Here is an 18411-nt window from a genome sequence, read left to right on the forward strand (position 1 = left end):
ATACCTGTATAATTAAATGAGATAACTTGCATCTGTTTAGTTAAACTTGTTAGGTTTAGAGATTATATTTCTCATTGTTTCAGTTTGACTCGTATATGGTATGCATATTTAGAATCGTGGTACAGATGTGCCTTCTGCTGTTCACATTTCTTTAGATAGTTCAAAAATGTTTCATGTTTAAGTATATTTGTCTGTTTCATCTACACGTCCATTGTGCACACTTTTGTTTCTGGGGCATGCAGTGTTGATGTGTATCTTACTATTCAAAATTCACCACTCTGTTGGCCTAGTAGTTAGAGTATCCACCTTGGATGTGGAAAGTTGCAGGTTCGAACTCCATTGGAGTCATACCAAAGACATAAATATGGTACTAACAGCTATCTCGCTTGTCGCTCAGCATTAAGAGGTTAGTATTAGGGCTGGTTGGCCTGGTGTCAGGATAATCTGACTGGGTGGGACATACTGCTACATGTGTGCAGCCAGATGTCCCAGTGCTAGACATCACTGTAAACTGCCATACTACAGACATCATAGCAATGTGACTGAAAAGTTGTTAAAACTATGTTAAAAATCCAAATCTCTCACAGACACGCATGCTATTCAAAATTCTTCAGTTTCTGTATTTTCATTGCTTTAATCCATTTATTCATCCATCCATCTGTCCATCTTTCCATCATTTACACTTTTTTATTTCCAGAGCTTAATTCCAAAACTGTCCAGGATATCTTTATGAAAACTGGTGGTTCATATTTACCTTTTGCTGTTAACATTTTGTCATTTTCAGTATTGTTCATGTGTTTGTTCATTTGTCTATCATCATCCATCCTTCAGCCTCACACATTCCTCTCTGGGACCAAACTCCAAGCCTATTTAATATGTCTCTGTGAAGTTTGGTACATAGATATCAGAATGGTGGTGTAAATTTACCATTTTTCTATTCACAATTCTTATGTTTCAATGTTTTTAATGTTTCATCCATTTGTTCATTCTCCCATCTACCATTCACACTTTTTTCCCTTGAGCACAACCCCAAAACCTTTAAATATTTCTCATTGAAACTTTTTGCATATATTAGAATAGTGGTTCGTATCTGCTATTGTTCATAATTCATCAGCAGTTCAACAATATTTATTTTTTCATCTGTTTATCTTCAGTCTATGATCCACACTTCTTTTTCAGAGAAAAACTAAAATTTCGTTCCAGATATCCCTTTGGAAATTTATACAAATATTAAACGTGTGGTCAAGATATGCACTTTTGGGATTCTTCAGTTGTCAATAATATTCATATTTTTGTCTATTGATAAGTCCATCCTTCCATCAATCATACTTTGTTTCTTGGGTGAAGCTCATGTGTGTGTGTGTGTGTGTGTGTGTGTGTGTGTATATATATATATATATATATATATATATGTTCAGACTAGTAATATAAATGTCATTTTCTGTTGAGAATCACTAGTTTCATTATCTCTAATGTTTTTCCATCTCTGTTCATTCAGCCAGCCATTGTCCACACTTTCTTTTCTGGAGTAAAAGAAAAAAAATTGTCTGGATGTACTTATGAAATTATAAATACATGTACATGTTAGATTCATAGTTAAGATGTGCCTTTTGGTTTGTGGAATTATTCAGTGAAAATGATATACAAAATATATGTTGAGTTGTACATTGTTGTAATCCATCCACATTGCACCAGAAGCTAAATTACCAATATAAAATATGACACCAAATAATCAATAATACACATGATGCAGGCTTTGTAAATATGAAGTTTCTATTTATGAAATATTTCACAAATCCTTCAGTCTGTGAACAGACACTTTGGCAGGGCAAGCAGGAGATAATACAGTTGATACCTTGGCAGTGCAGTAAATAAAACAATTGATACTTTGCTGATACACTGTCATTGCAGGAGATAAAACAGCAGACACTTTGTTAGGGTGGGAAATAAAACAATTGACAGACACTTTGTCAGGGCAGGAAATAAAACAATTAGCAGATACTTTGTTAGAGCAGGAAATAAAACAATTAGCATACATTTTGTTAGGGCAGAAAATAAGACAGTTAGCAGACACTTTGTTAGGGCAGGAGATAAAACAATCAGTAGACACTTTGTCATGGTAGGAGATAAAACAATTAGCAGACACTTTGTTAAGGCAGGAAATAAAACAATTAGAGCCACTTTGTTAGGACAGGAGATAAAATAATTAGTAGACACTTTGTCAAGGCAGGAGATAAAACAATTAGCAGACACTTTGTTAGGGCAAGAAATAAAACAATTAGCAGACACTTTGTCATGGCAGGAGATAAAACAATTAGCAGACACTTTGTTAGGGCAAGAAATAAAACAATTAGCAGACACTTTGTTAGGGCAGGAGATAAAACAACTAGCAGACACTTTGTTAGGGCAAGAAATAAAACAACTAGCAGCCACTTTGTTAGGGCAGGAGATAAAACAATTAGCAGACACTTTGTCATGGCAGGAGATAAAACAATTAGCAGACACTTTGTTAGGGCAGGAAATAAAACAATTAGCAGACACTTTGTCACGGCAGGAGATAAAAGTTACCATCTTCTTAATATTGCTTTTTCCTTTCAGATTTCAGGAGATGTGTTGTCAAGCATATATCATCTTGAGAAAACATGCAGACTTAATCATTAACCTTTTGACAATGATGTTATCATGTGGAATCCCTGAGCTTCAATCACTGGACGATATAAGCTATGTTCGCAAAACATTAGCTGTGGAAAAAACTGAAAAGGAAGCAGTTGAATATTTTCTTGGTGAATTCCGTAATGCGTATGGTGATTCTTGGACAACAAAAATGGACTGGCTGTTTCATGCAGTTAAACACTTTTGATATGAAGAAAATGATAAGATATCAAATTATTCTGCAGTTAATTGTCAAGGTAAGGCTGAGTCATTAAATAGTTGTAAAGGTGAGGGTAAAGAAAATGCAGAGTTGTGATAATATTTTGTTGTCATTGGGAAAAGAAATGTCAAGTCAGCACATGTTTCTTCAATTAAGGGTATTAGACATTAATGTCTCAAAGCATCAGGTTTGATTGATTGCAGATATTCATGTAAATATATAGAGAATTTTAGTTGTCCCAGCAAATTATCAATAAATTTCATGCTTTATATGAAGCATGTAATGTAAAAATGTTTTTTATTATCTTTGATTAAATTTCAAACATTTGTTGCACAGACTAAATTATGGGTATAACAATCATGGAACTGAGGATATTAATGGTGATTTGCAAATTTAGCTTTTGACGCATTAGTAGAACCTGTCAGTAAAAGGGATATTTGTGGCAGTAAAACCATCATTAGCACCTAACTGGGTTCCCACATTACGGGGAAATTGGGGAAAAAGTTGGGAGAAATGATAATTTTTCCTGATCATTAAAGGTCCTTGAATTTTGCAAATATTGGTGAAAGTCTGGAAAAACCAGAGAATTTTCTGCCAGCACTTGACTCCCGAAACAATCACGTAATTGAGTCTTAACTAAACTGATCGTGAGTTAAATTTATCAAGTTCTAACCAGAATATTCGGAGGGTGCAGTATGGATCATTTGGGTGCTGGCAATAAACATATATGCTGAGTAAATCCAAATGCTCAGTGGATTAGATTTGTTCAGTAGACTTTTTTTTTCAAAGTCAGCTCGATATCCATATCTTTCCTTACATGGGAGGTATGAAAACCAGTCTAGCATCACAAGAGGCCAACATGGTGGTGGCAAAGCTAGCCACTTACTTGATGGCCAAGCAAGCTTTAAACATTGTTAGATTGAGTGAAACATGCATGAAATCGATATGAAAATTACCTATTTTCTCAGAAATAATCTTTCTGTCTTTAATTTGCTGAAGGACAAGATAAAACTACAGCGTTGATGAAATGTGACCTGGTACTCACAGTTTGCATTTCTAGTCACATGAGTACACAAATCTAACAACCCACATTTTCAAATGTTGTAGAGAAAAAGAAAAAAATATTAAATGAAAGTTGTATACGAGTTGTAATAAAAATAGAAAAACAAAAGAACACTAAATTTTTCCTATTTATATATTCTGAGAATAACTTCTGGAGTTTTGTTGTATCATGTGACTACCACATTGATATGTGCTCTTTGTTTGATAAATCAGACTGGCCAGATTTTTGTTTTTAACAAAAAGTATCAGACTTTCATTCATATAATTGATATTCTGTACAACAACATTAAAATAGAGTTTGTTGTCGATATCATGTGACTATTGGACTTCCGATTTCGTCGTTTCAGATTTGTTAAGTCATGTGACTAGTAATGCAAATGGCGAGTATAGAATCTGGTTTCATATTTGCCGTAGTTTCATCTAGTCTTTCAGCGGATTAAAGACATAATGATTATAATACTTGCCATTTCTGAGAAAATAAATTCTTTTCCAATCGATTTCATATAGTTATAAGGCGATATAGCATACATTTAAGTTTTCTAGGCCCTCTGGTATGTGACTACCATATGTTGCTACCACATGGTGGCAGCAAATTCCAAATTTTTGATATGCAATTGCAGTGACCCCACTTCCAAATGTCCAAATATGAAAAATGGGGTGGGAATATTCAGAGGAAACCCAGAGTAGAAAATGGACTGCTATTTGTTTTAAGACAAATTTGTCATTCAAATTGTTGAATCTCAGAGCTGAAATGAGAAATTTTTGTCCCTTATATTGTATCAATATAGGTTTGGGGACTGGTTTAATGTATTACAAGAAGACAAGTTGAGTTTGCAAAAAATTTAGTCCTTGTTTAAACAACAGTGTATAATTTTGAAGATCTTTTGTCAAAATTTAATTCAACCCTTTTGAAAATGTTTTTTAAAATGATGGATTTTTAACCAGATCATCTTAAGGAGATTAGGTTGTTTGAAAAATCTTATTTGGGATTTTATTGGCACAGATAAATTCAGGGTTAAACTCTTTTTGTTACAGGACAAGATTCTAATTATTTGCATTTAGTGTTTTTGTTAATACTATAATAGAAAATGTTTGCTTTCTAAAAGAGATATATATATATATATATATATATATATATATATATATATATATATATATATATATATATTGCTATAGAATTCTTTAGAATTAAAGGTTTGAAAGGAAACAAAACTAATTTATGTTCATTATATTGTTCACACTTAGCAACATAACACAGGTCAGCAAAATAAAGTTAGAATTTTTATTCTGTACATTGAAATAATCAAACTTGGTTTCGTGTGATACATTTTGTGGTTTTTGTACATGATCATCTTTTCTGACTTAGATGTTTTGGAGAGGATATTGTGATACAAGGAACAACTTATCAGTTGGAACCTAAAATGATAATATTGCTATTTAGTTATCATAATTAAAAATTGGAAATTTTTCTGTTTGTCATTTTCAAAATATAAAAACAAGTTGTTACCTCGGGCATCAGTACTAGATTTTAAACAATTTACCATCACATTATGAATGTATGTGATAATATCAAGGATGTTTGTATTGCTCACAGATCTGGAGCACTGCTGACCTAAGGTATAGTACTCCAAAGTGTATTGACCATTTCTTATTATTGTCTGTGTAGTATCCACTGAAAAACACCCAACTACACATTGAAACCTACAGGATATACAGATGTAAGCAGGGAATTAACTACATTGTGCTGATGAACAATCAACTTCATTGATTTATAACCATAGCAGTAGGTAATTAAGGAATGTTGAGATAATTAAAACACTGAACAAATAAAATGCACTCTTAAAGTTACACCTGGTGATAGAACTACAGATAGAGACCTGACATTTAATAGACACAGTTCATCATGCTACACTCAACAACACCCTTGAAATTTGGTCAATACACTTTATGTGCTTCATAAAGAGCAGCTATCTGTGAAACTGATTCACAGCTGTGTAGATATTTAACAGTCAGTCAGCATAATGGTCATGCATGTGTCTGTCTGTCTTTTTTCAAATAAAAGAAGGCCAATGAATTTAATATATAAATATGCCAGAATGTATTTATATCAGTGACTAACTAGTTTGGTGCCAACTTGTTGGATCACAGGCTCAGTACATTGGTCCCTCACTGCAACCTACCTCTGAATAACAAGAACCCTCGGACCTTATATATTCATGAGTCCAACTGCAAACTGCACAGACCCAGATCTGCTGTCACATAATGCACTGGCAGATCTAGGTCTGTGTAGTTTGTTAGGAGTAATCAGTATAACAAATAATATAGACCACAAACAGGTCAGTATCTTTGTTGTTTGCAGTTTGACTCTACTTATAAGCGAGTACATACAACATCATAAAAATGTGAGTATGGTCTTATACTTGTTGACCATCTGTATGTATGTATGTCTGTCCATTTGCTCTTTACATGTCTCTTAAACATGGAAGTTTCACAACACTTAGCATTTATCATTTTGCTATAGTTATGTAAGAGGGGTACCTTAATTCTTTGGGTTTACATAGAGAGGTCAAAGGTCATCTGTAAAAACAAATTGCATAATAAACTGCATGCTATAACTACCATGATATATTTAATATTTTCCTACTAAATGTTCAACTGTATATGCAGTCATAGTTAGAGGTTGTACATGTAATGTGTTTGGGTTTTTAACCACCTTTTGACCACTGCTTGGGTGAACGTAAAGATTTTTTGTAACACTAAGTGTGGAGTTTAAACCTCTTGCATACTGTTTGGTGGTGGTGGGGTCAAGATTTATTATAATATGAGGTGTGGAGTTTTAACCTCTTTGTTTCCATTGGGAGTGCAGGTGGATGAAGTTTTATTGTAATGCAAAAGAATGTGGTGCGTGTTACCATTATCCATCAAAGTTGATTTTGCTTTCTAAATGGCATCATAATCAATTTTACGTAACTGTAAATCTTATCTTGCTGTAACTTATTATAAAGTGATTTCACATAAAAGCAGCATAATATATGTTTGTGTGCAAAGTAGCCTTGACTTTATTTGTGATGAACTTCTGTACAAGGCAATCTGTGTATGGCTATCATGGGTAGTGCTGTTATGACTACTGAATTGTCAGTGCAAAATAATTCTTCATAGTTCCCAAAACTGAGAAGGTTGTCATTTCATTTATTATATATTTATAGTTTTTTTCTTCAGGAATCTGCTATTTTGGCAATAACCAATGTATATACATAGTGTTGTACACCATTTTACATTTGACTTTATTCAGAAAATAGTCAGGGCATGAACATTAGATGAAATTGTGAAACAAATGAATTTTGCCCCACTTTTTTTCTTGTTGTCACTTACTGATAATAATTTTCCATGTCAACAGTTCCCATGTCAACAGCGTTAATTCACATCAATTTGTCATTCTGTCTTGAAGACCTTTCTAATTAACAATAGAGTTCCAAGGGTTAGTACTGTTTGGACTAAATTGAATGTATTAAAAGTTTTCCTTGTTGCCATGAGAAGTCATATATAAGAAGAAAAATAATATAACTAGGAAACATGTAGTGATTACTGTCATGTATACATTTTAATATTGATAGTTACTGTATTCATATACATGTGTATTACACAGAATATTTTATTTTTTCATTTATGCTATGTCTCTGATACGTTGTATTTTAAGGTAATGAGTGATTAAGGATGGTGTTGTATGATATGATTGATATGTTGTATATTAGGGTAATGAGTAATGGTATAGAAAATGCTGTATGATATGTTTGATACGTTGTATATTAGGGTAATGAGTGATGGTGTAGAAAATGCTGTATGATATGTTTGATACGTTGTACATTAGGGTAATGAGTGATGCTGTAGAAAATGCTGTATGATATGTTTGAAAAGATTCAAGATTAGTCTGATGTATTCTGTGTTCATACAGAAAAATAAAGATATACAATTTGTACTGACTTGAAATGTCATTTGCCTGTAGTCAGAACTTGCCTAATACTTATCTGTTTTTATCTCTCTCTCTCTCTCTCTTTCTATATATATATGTGTGTGTGTGTGTTTGTGTGTGCTTTGTCTCTTGTGAGGTATTTCTCAGGCATATTTACATTTAACATTAGTTTTAAGCGGTACTTTGAATAGAAATTATGTTTTGGATATTTATCATAAATACAGTTTATAAGTGTAATCTTATTCATAAGTAGCGTATTCATACTGTGTGTTTAAATGGAGAAATATTATGTAATGTGTAATGTGTTTCAGCCATACGACTAAATAAGAAACTAAACATTGTAATAATCTGAACTGACAGGAGTACATAGATGACAATATTTAAAATAGGTAAAAATATTGAATCAACTGCCACTTAAGCAACAAGCTTAATTTTTTTTTTTAGTTTCTAAAACTTGATTAGAAAATGGCTGTTGAAAACATTCTAAACTGTGTTACGAGTCTATGTTCTTAAAATAAGTAACAAAAAAGAGTGAAAGACAACAAGCTTTGTAAGATTTAACAAATAATTTATTTCCATAGAATACAAAGTGAAAATCAGAAAATAGAACTTACAGTATTGCAAATTAAATCCCCAAAAAAGCAAAGAATTAGGTAGGACACAAGTCCTAGTAATTTAAAGTCCTGAAAAAACTCAGTACAGTTTCTGAAGAGATCCAAAACTGATGGCGATGATGTGTCTGTTATAGCTTATGGAGTGCTGATGCATAAACAGTCTTCTGTTGAATAACAGTAATATAATTCCAGGTTTGAATTCTGTATAAATTCCAGTGAATGTCTTTATCCAAAATATTTTTCAGAGCACTTTTGTATTTCCAGAGAAAATAACCACTAATCACTTGAATTCAATAATTTGAAGAAAATAAAATTCAGCCCAAACTGGTCACAACATAATACAGTTTAAAAGTGCTAGTTATTAAAGCACAAATGAACAAATCCTCATAATCACAATATTATATAGTTCCCCGCCTAACCTTGGGTCACAATTAGAACTTTCTAAATAAAACACCATTACCTAATAGAAAACAGCAATCTAGAATGATCTCTGTGTGTGTGTGTGTGTGATTTGGATTTATGACGTAGCTTTAACAATTTTTCAGTCATATCGCTATGATGTCTGCAGTGTGGCAGTTTATAGTGATGTCTAGCACTGGGGCATATTACCGCAGACATATAGCATGATGTCCCACCCAGTCATATTATCCTTACACCAGGCTGATCATTCCTATACACAATAATTGTTTGAAACAACCCCATTACCATGCATATTGTCAAGCATAGTGTTCAACCATTCAAAACAACATTGTGATGAATGTTGTGGATGAGTAACTTGAATATTACGATGAGTAGCAAGAATGTTAGGAAGAGTAACTTGAATGTCATGGATGAGTAACTTGAATGTCATGGATGAGTAATTTGAATGTTGTGCATTAGTAACTTGAATGTTCTGAGTGAGTACCTTGAATGTTGTGGATGAATAACTTGAATGTTGTGGATGAGTAACTTGAATGTTGTGGATGAGTAACTTGAATGTCATGGATGAGTAATTTGAATGTTGTGCATTAGTAACTTGAATGTTGTGAGTGAGTACCTTGAATGTTGTGGATGAATAACTTGAATGTTGTGGATGAGCAACTTGAATGTTGTGGATGAGTAACTTGAATGTCATGGATGAGTAACTTGAATGTTGTGGAGGAATAACTTGAATGTTGTGGATGAGTAACTTGAATGTTGTGGATGAGTAACTTGAATGTTATGGATGAGTAACTTGAATGTTAGGATGAGTAGCAAGAATGTTAGGAAGAGTAACTTGAATGTTGTGAATGAGTAATTTGAATGTTGTGCATTAGTAACTTGAATGTTGTGAGTGAGTACCTTGAATGTTGTGGATGAATAACTTGAATGTTGTGAGTGAGTACCTTGAATGTTGTGGATGAATAACTTGAATGTTGTGGATGAGCAACTTGAATGTTGTGGATGAGTAACTTGAATGTCATGGATGAGTAACTTGAATGTTGTGGAGGAATAACTTGAATGTTGTGGATGAGTAACTTGAATGTTACGATGAGTAGCAAGAATGTTAGGAAGAGTCACTTGAATGTCATGGATGAGTAATTTGAATGTTGTGCATTAGTAACTTGAATGTTGTGAGTGAGTACCTTGAATGTTGTGAATGAATAACTTGAATGTTGTGGATGAGCAACTTGAATGTTGTGGATGAGTAACTTGAATGTCATGGATGAGTAATTTGAATGTTGTGCATTAGTAACTTGAATGTTGTGAGTGAGTACCTTGAATGTTGTGAATGAATAACTTGAATGTTGTGGATGAGCAACTTGAATGTTGTGGATGAGTAACTTGAATGTTGTGGATGAGTAACTTGAATGTTGTGGATGAGTAACTTGAATGTTATGGATGAGTAACTTGAATGTTAGGATGAGTAGCAAGAATGTTAGGAAGAGTAACTTGAATGTTGTGAATGAGTAACTTGAATGTTAGGATGAGTAACTTGAATGTTGTGAATGAGTAACTTGAATGTTAGGATGAGTAACTTGAATGTTGTGGATGAGTAACTTGAATGTTATGGATTAGCAGCAAGAATGGCATGGATGAATAATTTGAATGTTCTTCATGAGTAACTTGAATGTTGTGAGTGAGTACCTTGAATGTTGTGGATGAATAACTTGAATGTTGTGGATGAGCAACTTGAATGTTGTGGATGAGTAACTTGAATGTCATGGATGAGTAACTTGAATGTTGTGGAGGAATAACTTGAATGTTGTGGATGAATAACTTGAATGTTGTGGATGAGTAACTTGAATGTTATGGATGAGTAACTTGAATGTTAGGATGAGTAGCACGAATGTTAGGAAGAGTACCTTGAATGTTGTGAATGAGTAACTTGAATGTTAGGATGAGTAACTTGAATGTTGTGAATGAGTAACTTGAATGTTAGGATGAGTAACTTGACTGTTGTGAGTGAGTACCTTGAATGTTGTGGATGAATAACTTGAATGTTGTGAGTGAGTACCTTGAATGTTGTGGATGAATAACTTGAATGTTGTGGATGAGCAACTTGAATGTTGTGGATGAGTAACTTGAATGTCATGGATGAGTAACTTGAATGTTGTGGAGGAATAACTTGAATGTTGTGGATGAGTAACTTGAATGTTACGATGAGTAGCAAGAATGTTAGGAAGAGTAACTTGAATGTCATGGATGAGTAATTTGAATGTTGTGCATTAGTAACTTGAATGTTGTGAGTGAGTACCTTGAATGTTGTGAATGAATAACTTGAATGTTGTGGATGAGCAACTTGAATGTTGTGGATGAGTAACTTGAATGTCATGGATGAGTAATTTGAATGTTGTGCATTAGTAACTTGAATGTTGTGAGTGAGTACCTTGAATGTTGTGAATGAATAACTTGAATGTTGTGGATGAGCAACTTGAATGTTGTGGATGAGTAACTTGAATGTTGTGGATGAGTAACTTGAATGTTGTGGATGAGTAACTTGAATGTTATGGATGAGTAACTTGAATGTTAGGATGAGTAGCAAGAATGTTAGGAAGAGTAACTTGAATGTTGTGAATGAGTAACTTGAATGTTAGGATGAGTAACTTGAATGTTGTGAATGAGTAACTTGAATGTTAGGATGAGTAACTTGAATGTTGTGGATGAGTAACTTGAATGTTATGGATTAGCAGCAAGAATGTCATGGATGAATAATTTGAATGTTCTTCATGAGTAACTTGAATGTTGTGAGTGAGTACCTTGAATGTTGTGGATGAATAACTTGAATGTTGTGGATGAGCAACTTGAATGTTGTGGATGAGTAACTTGAATGTCATGGATGAGTAACTTGAATGTTGTGGAGGAATAACTTGAATGTTGTGGATGAATAACTTGAATGTTGTGGATGAGTAACTTGAATGTTATGGATGAGTAACTTGAATGTTAGGATGAGTAGCACGAATGTTAGGAAGAGTAACTTGAATGTTGTGAATGAGTAACTTGAATGTTAGGATGAGTAACTTGAATGTTGTGAATGAGTAACTTGAATGTTAGGATGAGTAACTTGACTGTTGTGGATGAGTAACTTGAATGTTATGGATTAGTAGCAAGAATATCATGGATGAGTAATTTGAATGTTGTGCATGAGTAACTTGAATGTTGTGAGTGAGTACCTTGAATGTTGTGGATGAATAACTTAATGTTGTGCATGAGCAACTTGAATGTTGTGGATGAGTAACTTGAATGTAATGGATGAGTAACTTGAATGTTGTGGAGGAATAACTTGAATGTTGTGGGTGAGTAACTTGAATGTTATGGATGAGTATCTTGAATGTTATGGATGAGTAACTTGAATGTTGTGCATGAGTAACTTGAATGCTGTGGATGATTAGCAAGAATGTCATGGATGAGTAACTTGAATGTTATGAATGAGTAAGTTGAATGTTGTGGGTGAGTAAGTTGAATGTTGCGGTTGAGTAACTTGAATGTTACGATGAGTAGCAAAAATGTCACTGATGAGTAACTTGAATGTTATGGATGAGTAACTTGAATGTTGTGGAAGAGTAAATTGAATTTTGTGGATGAGTAAATTGAATTTTGTGGATGAGTAAATTGAATGTTGTTCATGAGTAACTTGAATGTTATGCATGAGTAACTTGAATGTTGTGGGTGGGTAACTTTAATGTTGTGGATGAATAACTTGAATGTTGTGGATGAATAACTTGAATGTTGTGGATAAGTAACTTGAATGTTATGGATGAGTAACTTGAATGGTGTGCATGAATAACTTGAATGTTATGGATGATTAATTTGAATGTTATGAATGATTAACTTGAATGTTGTTGATGAATAACTTGAATGTTATGGATGAATAACTTGAATGTTGTGGATGAATAACTTGAATGTTGTGGATAAGTAACTTGAATGTTATGGATGAGTAACTTGAATGTTATGGATGAGTAACTTGAATGGTGTGCATGAGTAACTTGAATGTTGTGGGTGAATAACTTGAATGTAATGGATGAGTAACTTGAATGTTGTGCACAAGTATCATGGAAGTTGTTGGTGAGTAACTTGAATGTTATGGATGAGTAACTTTAATGTTGTGCACAAGTATCGTGGAAGTTGTTGGTGAGTAACTTGAATGTTATGGATGAGTAACTTTAATGTTATGGATGATTAACTTCAACTTTTGACAACTGCATGATTCAGAATTAAAAGTGAATCTTTTGGACTGATTTTTGGGCAAAGCTATCAAAAGTGGAAAAATTCAATTGCTTGTTTACATGGCAGCAGATTAACTATTTATTCCAGTTTGTAATTACAGTGATGTAATCTAGGTAATCCTGTCTGTTATAACTAACTTACAATATATTGTTTTTTATATATTGTTTTTTATGTGTTCAGCGTCCGCCTTGGATACAGGTAGGTTGTTGGTTCAAAGCCCGACTGAGTCATATTAAAGACTTGTACAAATGGTACTAACAGATGCTTCACTAGGTGCTCAGGAATAAGAGGTTATTGTTAGGACTGGTTGGCACCAGGATAATGTGACTGGGTGTGTGCCACAGACATAATAGCGATATTACTGAAATTTGTTTAAAGCTTCATTAAAAATTGCAGCTATCCTATGCCATGGTGAGCTCTGGCTGTGCGCTAGGCAATTGACTCTGACCGTACACACAAACATAAATATCTAAATATCGAAAATGGGGTGGGAAGGGTCAGAGGAAACTCGGACTACATTAAGCATGGATGCTAAAAGTGGTATGCACCCACAAATCCAGTTATGAAGGATATATAAAGAACAGTATAAGAGGCATAGTTGCAGTTCTTTTTTTCTTGTATATCATGTGAAATCATTGTGAAACATAGTTAATACTGTTATGGAGGCCTTGACATTAAAATGGTGAAGTACAGGTCAAAGCTTTGCGAGTTCAATACATAGGAAATAAAGCATTTATCATGGGGTAGGGGAGATTGCATGTTTTGCTGAACCTTTACAAAACAAAAAAAAAATACACCTCTTCTCTCCCTTCCTCTCTCTTGTTTTATAACATCAAACATACATTTCACAAATTCATAAAACTTTCAAATATTAAGTAGTTGGATTACTCACTGCACTATGTAATTAATTGATTTGAATTATAACAATTTCAGTTGAAAAATATGTGACCAGCTTCCATGGTTTCCGTTCTTATTAAAATAAATCTTGAATATTGGATAATGCATTATGTTTTAGTTTTTGTAGTCTATCTGAGCATACCAATCTTCCTGTTCACAATTAAACCTGTCTATAAAAGATGCACTCTACGTTATAGACTCTCCAACATGCACTATGGACTTTCCAACATGCACTATGCAATAACACTTGCACAGAAGCATGCAGTTTTCATTATAAAATGAATGAGTGGACATATGGCGCCTAAGTGGCTGCATAGTACTTGCTCAATCAAGACCAGATTGAATGCTGTTGTGTGTCTGCGCTTAGCACATTGAAACATGCCACGAGTTGCTGTGCCATTAATCATCAATCAATTCATTAATCAATTAATCAACCACTTTACTATTAAATCAATATTTACAACGGATTTTTCCACGTTAAATATTTATTGTTTACGTTTACCTTCAGGAAATCTATGAAATATCTTTTAAAGACATGCTTTCTTTAAAAAGGGAAGTACCTTTAAACAGGTTCCAGGCAATTGACGATGCAAAACGATTTCTCGTTCTTTTTGCTAGTGAGTTCCTAATGAATATGTATAAAATTCTCTACCAACTTAGCATTAATTACTGTGTGCAATATTAATGTTGTCTTTTTCATGTGTGTGCTTTTTTGTGTTTAATTACTAATTAGTAATCGTCAAAATGCAAAAGAAATAACAACAAAGAAAGTTTTAGGTAATAAGCGCAATGTGCATATGATATAAACTTATATCCTGCTAATACATGAAGTTGAGGTATATGTTCCTTTTACATGACAATGGGCATCATAATTGTATTCTTGCTGTTGTCATGCCATTGTCCTTCGATGTTACTTCTCACTGTACACAGCGATATCTGTACAAAAACTAACACAAAATAAATCATGATAGACTGAGACAGGAGATTAAATATTTTGGGGTTGTCAACGACGGGTAGACACGTATTTATTATATCATATCATCTCCAAGGAAAATGTGCGCTTATGTCGAAGTCCACGGTCGCCTAAAAAGATGAAATGAAAATAAAATAATTACTTTTCAAATAAATCATGAAAAGCTAAAATAAAACAAGCATTCTTGCAAAATACAAATATTAAAAATCATACAATAAGATCAGTATTCAAGTAAAATGAACGAGGTACAAATTAAACAGACAAATGTAAAAAAAAGCAAACGAAATACAAAAGAAAACAAGCAAACGCCGAAATGAAACAAATTAGTTAAACCGAAACAAAATTAAAATAAAACAGACAAGGCACAAACGAAACAAACAAATGTCAAAAGGAACAAACAAAACACAGGTGAAACAAGCTAACGCCAAATGAAATAACGAAATTTATATTAATAATATCAATACTGGAATACAACAAATGACAAAGAAACAAAACACACAAAAACACAAAAAATTAAAAAGACCCCACCCCCAACACACACATCTTAAAGAAGCCAACATCAAACAAAAAAAAACAACAACGTATTTTAATGAAAGAAACAAATTTAGCTGGTTAAGCTAACGTAAAGAAAACAAAGTAAGAACATATAATGTAAAGACACACACATACACGCAATAATCCATGCAAGAACACTATAGACAAACTAACGAACACGATAGTCAATTTATCAACGTTTTGAAAATAATAGAGGGTGCCCCTGCATTGTAATGGGGGGGGGGGTGATTTATTTAGCCAAGAGCACAAAACATGACTATTAACGGAAGCAGCATATTTGTTGACTCGAGTCATAAAAAGCAATACAGTTGAACTAAGGGCGGCGCCTCCCACTCCGATGACCCATCCCCACGCTGCTACCGAGAGCATCGACATCGTCCCTCGATTTGACGTCAGCTACCACAAACATCATCATCAGGAACAGAGTTATTTCGAATAGTTTCCAGTATAAGTCGGCTAAATTGGTTGCGAAACGTTTATTTTCTATGTCTAATCGATTCAGTTTAGTTGATTAGAAAATTATAATGTTATGTATATTTTATTTAATTATATCTGAATTAAGTGTTTGTAAGTTTTGAAATCTTTTTATTTCTTTTTTAATTTCATTATATGTCAAAATAATGTAAATGTATTCACTGTAGATGATAATTTATCCAAAAAACAGGTTGACCTTGACTGTTCGTTTTAGTAAACGCAAAGTGTTGACCTAGATCCTTACCTTGATTCAAAATTGGTACCAATCACGTAAATAAGTTATATTTGTGTGTTAAAATGATTGGTTGTTGTCAAGGTCATGTTGGGACTACTCGGTGTAAGAGGTTAAACAATTGTTTTAATTTTATTTCTTAGAGTAAAATGATTGGGGGTTGTCAAGGACATAAAGAGGCTACGTGATTTTTGAAAATATATAAACATGACCACATGACCTAATCTGGGGGTAAAATTTACGTTTTAAAACATAGTATTAGAGAAATAATCCAAGTTGGGCTTTTTCTTTACACTCGAAGATGTTGTGTAGTTTGGAGTTATTTCAAATTACTTGGATTCAAAAGGATTAATTCTATTTTCTTGGAAATACGTGTGCTCATGTGAGATTCTCGAACAAAGACAGCTCTTATAAAAATGTATTCAGAGTTCCAAAACCGGAGCTATATTTCTTGTTTCTACAAGGAAATGAAGACTTCAACACTACAGGTTACAGCATACGTCATCGTCCTCCATCTTGGATTCTTCGTCGGGACTCGAACTTGAAATCATTAGAACATTTTAGCATTAGGACTTAAAAAATGTATTCGTGAATTATTCTAGGATTATTTTTGGATTTGATTTTATAAAACCGTAAGTTCATATTTTTTCATTTTTACAGACTTTTACCAGGGAAATAAATTATATTTTTCAAAGCTTGTTGTTTTCACTCTGTCGTGTGTTGCTGTTTATTCGAGCCTATTCACGTAACATAAGAATAAAACTACAAATGAGTGGGTTTATTTTTTGGATTTCTTTACCTACTCGTAAAGCGCGATCTTTATAAAATAGCATATAGTTGTATTACACAAATAGATAAAATTAATCTCAATACATTTTAGTAAAAAATTACTTTCACTATAATTTAATGAAAAATTACTTTTATTACAATTTAGAGAAAATTTCAATCTTTATACTTTTACTCAAAAGTTCTGTCCATATAAAACCCTCTGGGTCATTTTAGCCGAGTCCTCGAGGCTCGATAGAGGAAATACAAATTACATTCATAAAAGTGAAAGGTCAAAAATACAATAATAACTGAAACAGTCGGTAAAATTCAAAATATACAATGACAAAAACATTGCCAGACATTTAGTGAAGGTCAAAAATACAACGAGAACCTGCAAAATACTATAATGCAACCCTCAAAAAATACAATGAAAAGTGCATTGCAAAATATTTAGTAAAATTCAAATAAAAACAGAAGGAAAAGAACACTTCACGACATTCAGTAAAACTGAAAATTACAAGGAAAAAAGCTTGGCACCACACTAAATAAAAATTGAAAGGATACAATGACCCCCAAAATAGTTTTAAAATATTTCAAAAAAATTCTACGTTATCTACATTTACGACTAGTCTTGTTAAATAATAATAACATTATTAGCATGCAGTTCCTTAATTCTTTATTTTTCTTTTTATATGTTAGGTTACTCTTTTTTGTTATTATCTTTTTTTATTGTGTAACATCAGCAGAACATATTTATGGTGACTATTGTACTTATTTTGCTTCAGCCGAGTGCGGTGAAATGAATTCTCATTCTTCTGGATAGTGCTAGTGAGCCGATATTTATCTTTCTATTGCATACACAATATCAACAAAGAAATACCAGCGACATGGAAGTAAAAATGTGTGCGAAGAAAATGGCGTCAGAATTTGGTATTAATTTAGAGTTAGGGAAGAGAAATTTTAGAGCTGTGTTAGAACTACCCTAATAATCATGACGTTTGTTCATTTCCAATCAAACCTTGATCTGTGCGTGTATGAAATAGAAATCGCATTCAAACCAACCGAAGTGTAATAAAATAAATTATTATAATCGTAAAACAAATTCGGTAAGATCAGTGCAACTTTGAAATGGGCGTTATTACCAACGCTACCTTTTTGATGTGTGAAAGAATATGTATCGCTTTTATCATTTCAAACAAACTTGACTCAGAAGTTGGCTGTATGTAGGCCAGTAGCTGCTCGTGTCTTTTGATAGCCATGCAACACAGAAAACTCGGTGTCGAGTATGACACTTTGACTTTTAGCATT

The 18411-nt window shown here is 33.2% G+C and overlaps 1 protein-coding gene across 3 annotated transcripts in view; it reads left to right on the forward strand.

Annotated features, from left to right (window-relative positions):
- Positions 1 to 7908, forward strand: part of LOC149781622 (phosphatidylinositol 4,5-bisphosphate 3-kinase catalytic subunit alpha isoform-like) — a 76241-nt gene extending 68333 nt beyond the window's left edge. For all 3 annotated transcript variants that reach the window (XM_089935669.1, XM_089935670.1, XM_089935668.1), the window contains exon 20: positions 2599 to 7908. In XM_089935669.1, the coding sequence (XP_089791795.1) occupies positions 2599 to 2860 (262 nt within the window). In that variant the 3' untranslated portion in view covers positions 2861 to 7908. The remainder of the gene's footprint in view (positions 1 to 2598) is intronic.
- The last annotated feature ends 10503 nt before the right edge of the window (positions 7909 to 18411 follow it).

The sequence above is a fragment of the Sinohyriopsis cumingii genome, chromosome 15 (genome assembly GCF_028554795.1).
Source record: "Sinohyriopsis cumingii isolate HCF-2022 chromosome 15, ASM2855479v2, whole genome shotgun sequence".
Classification (NCBI taxonomy): domain Eukaryota; kingdom Metazoa; phylum Mollusca; class Bivalvia; order Unionida; family Unionidae; genus Sinohyriopsis; species Sinohyriopsis cumingii.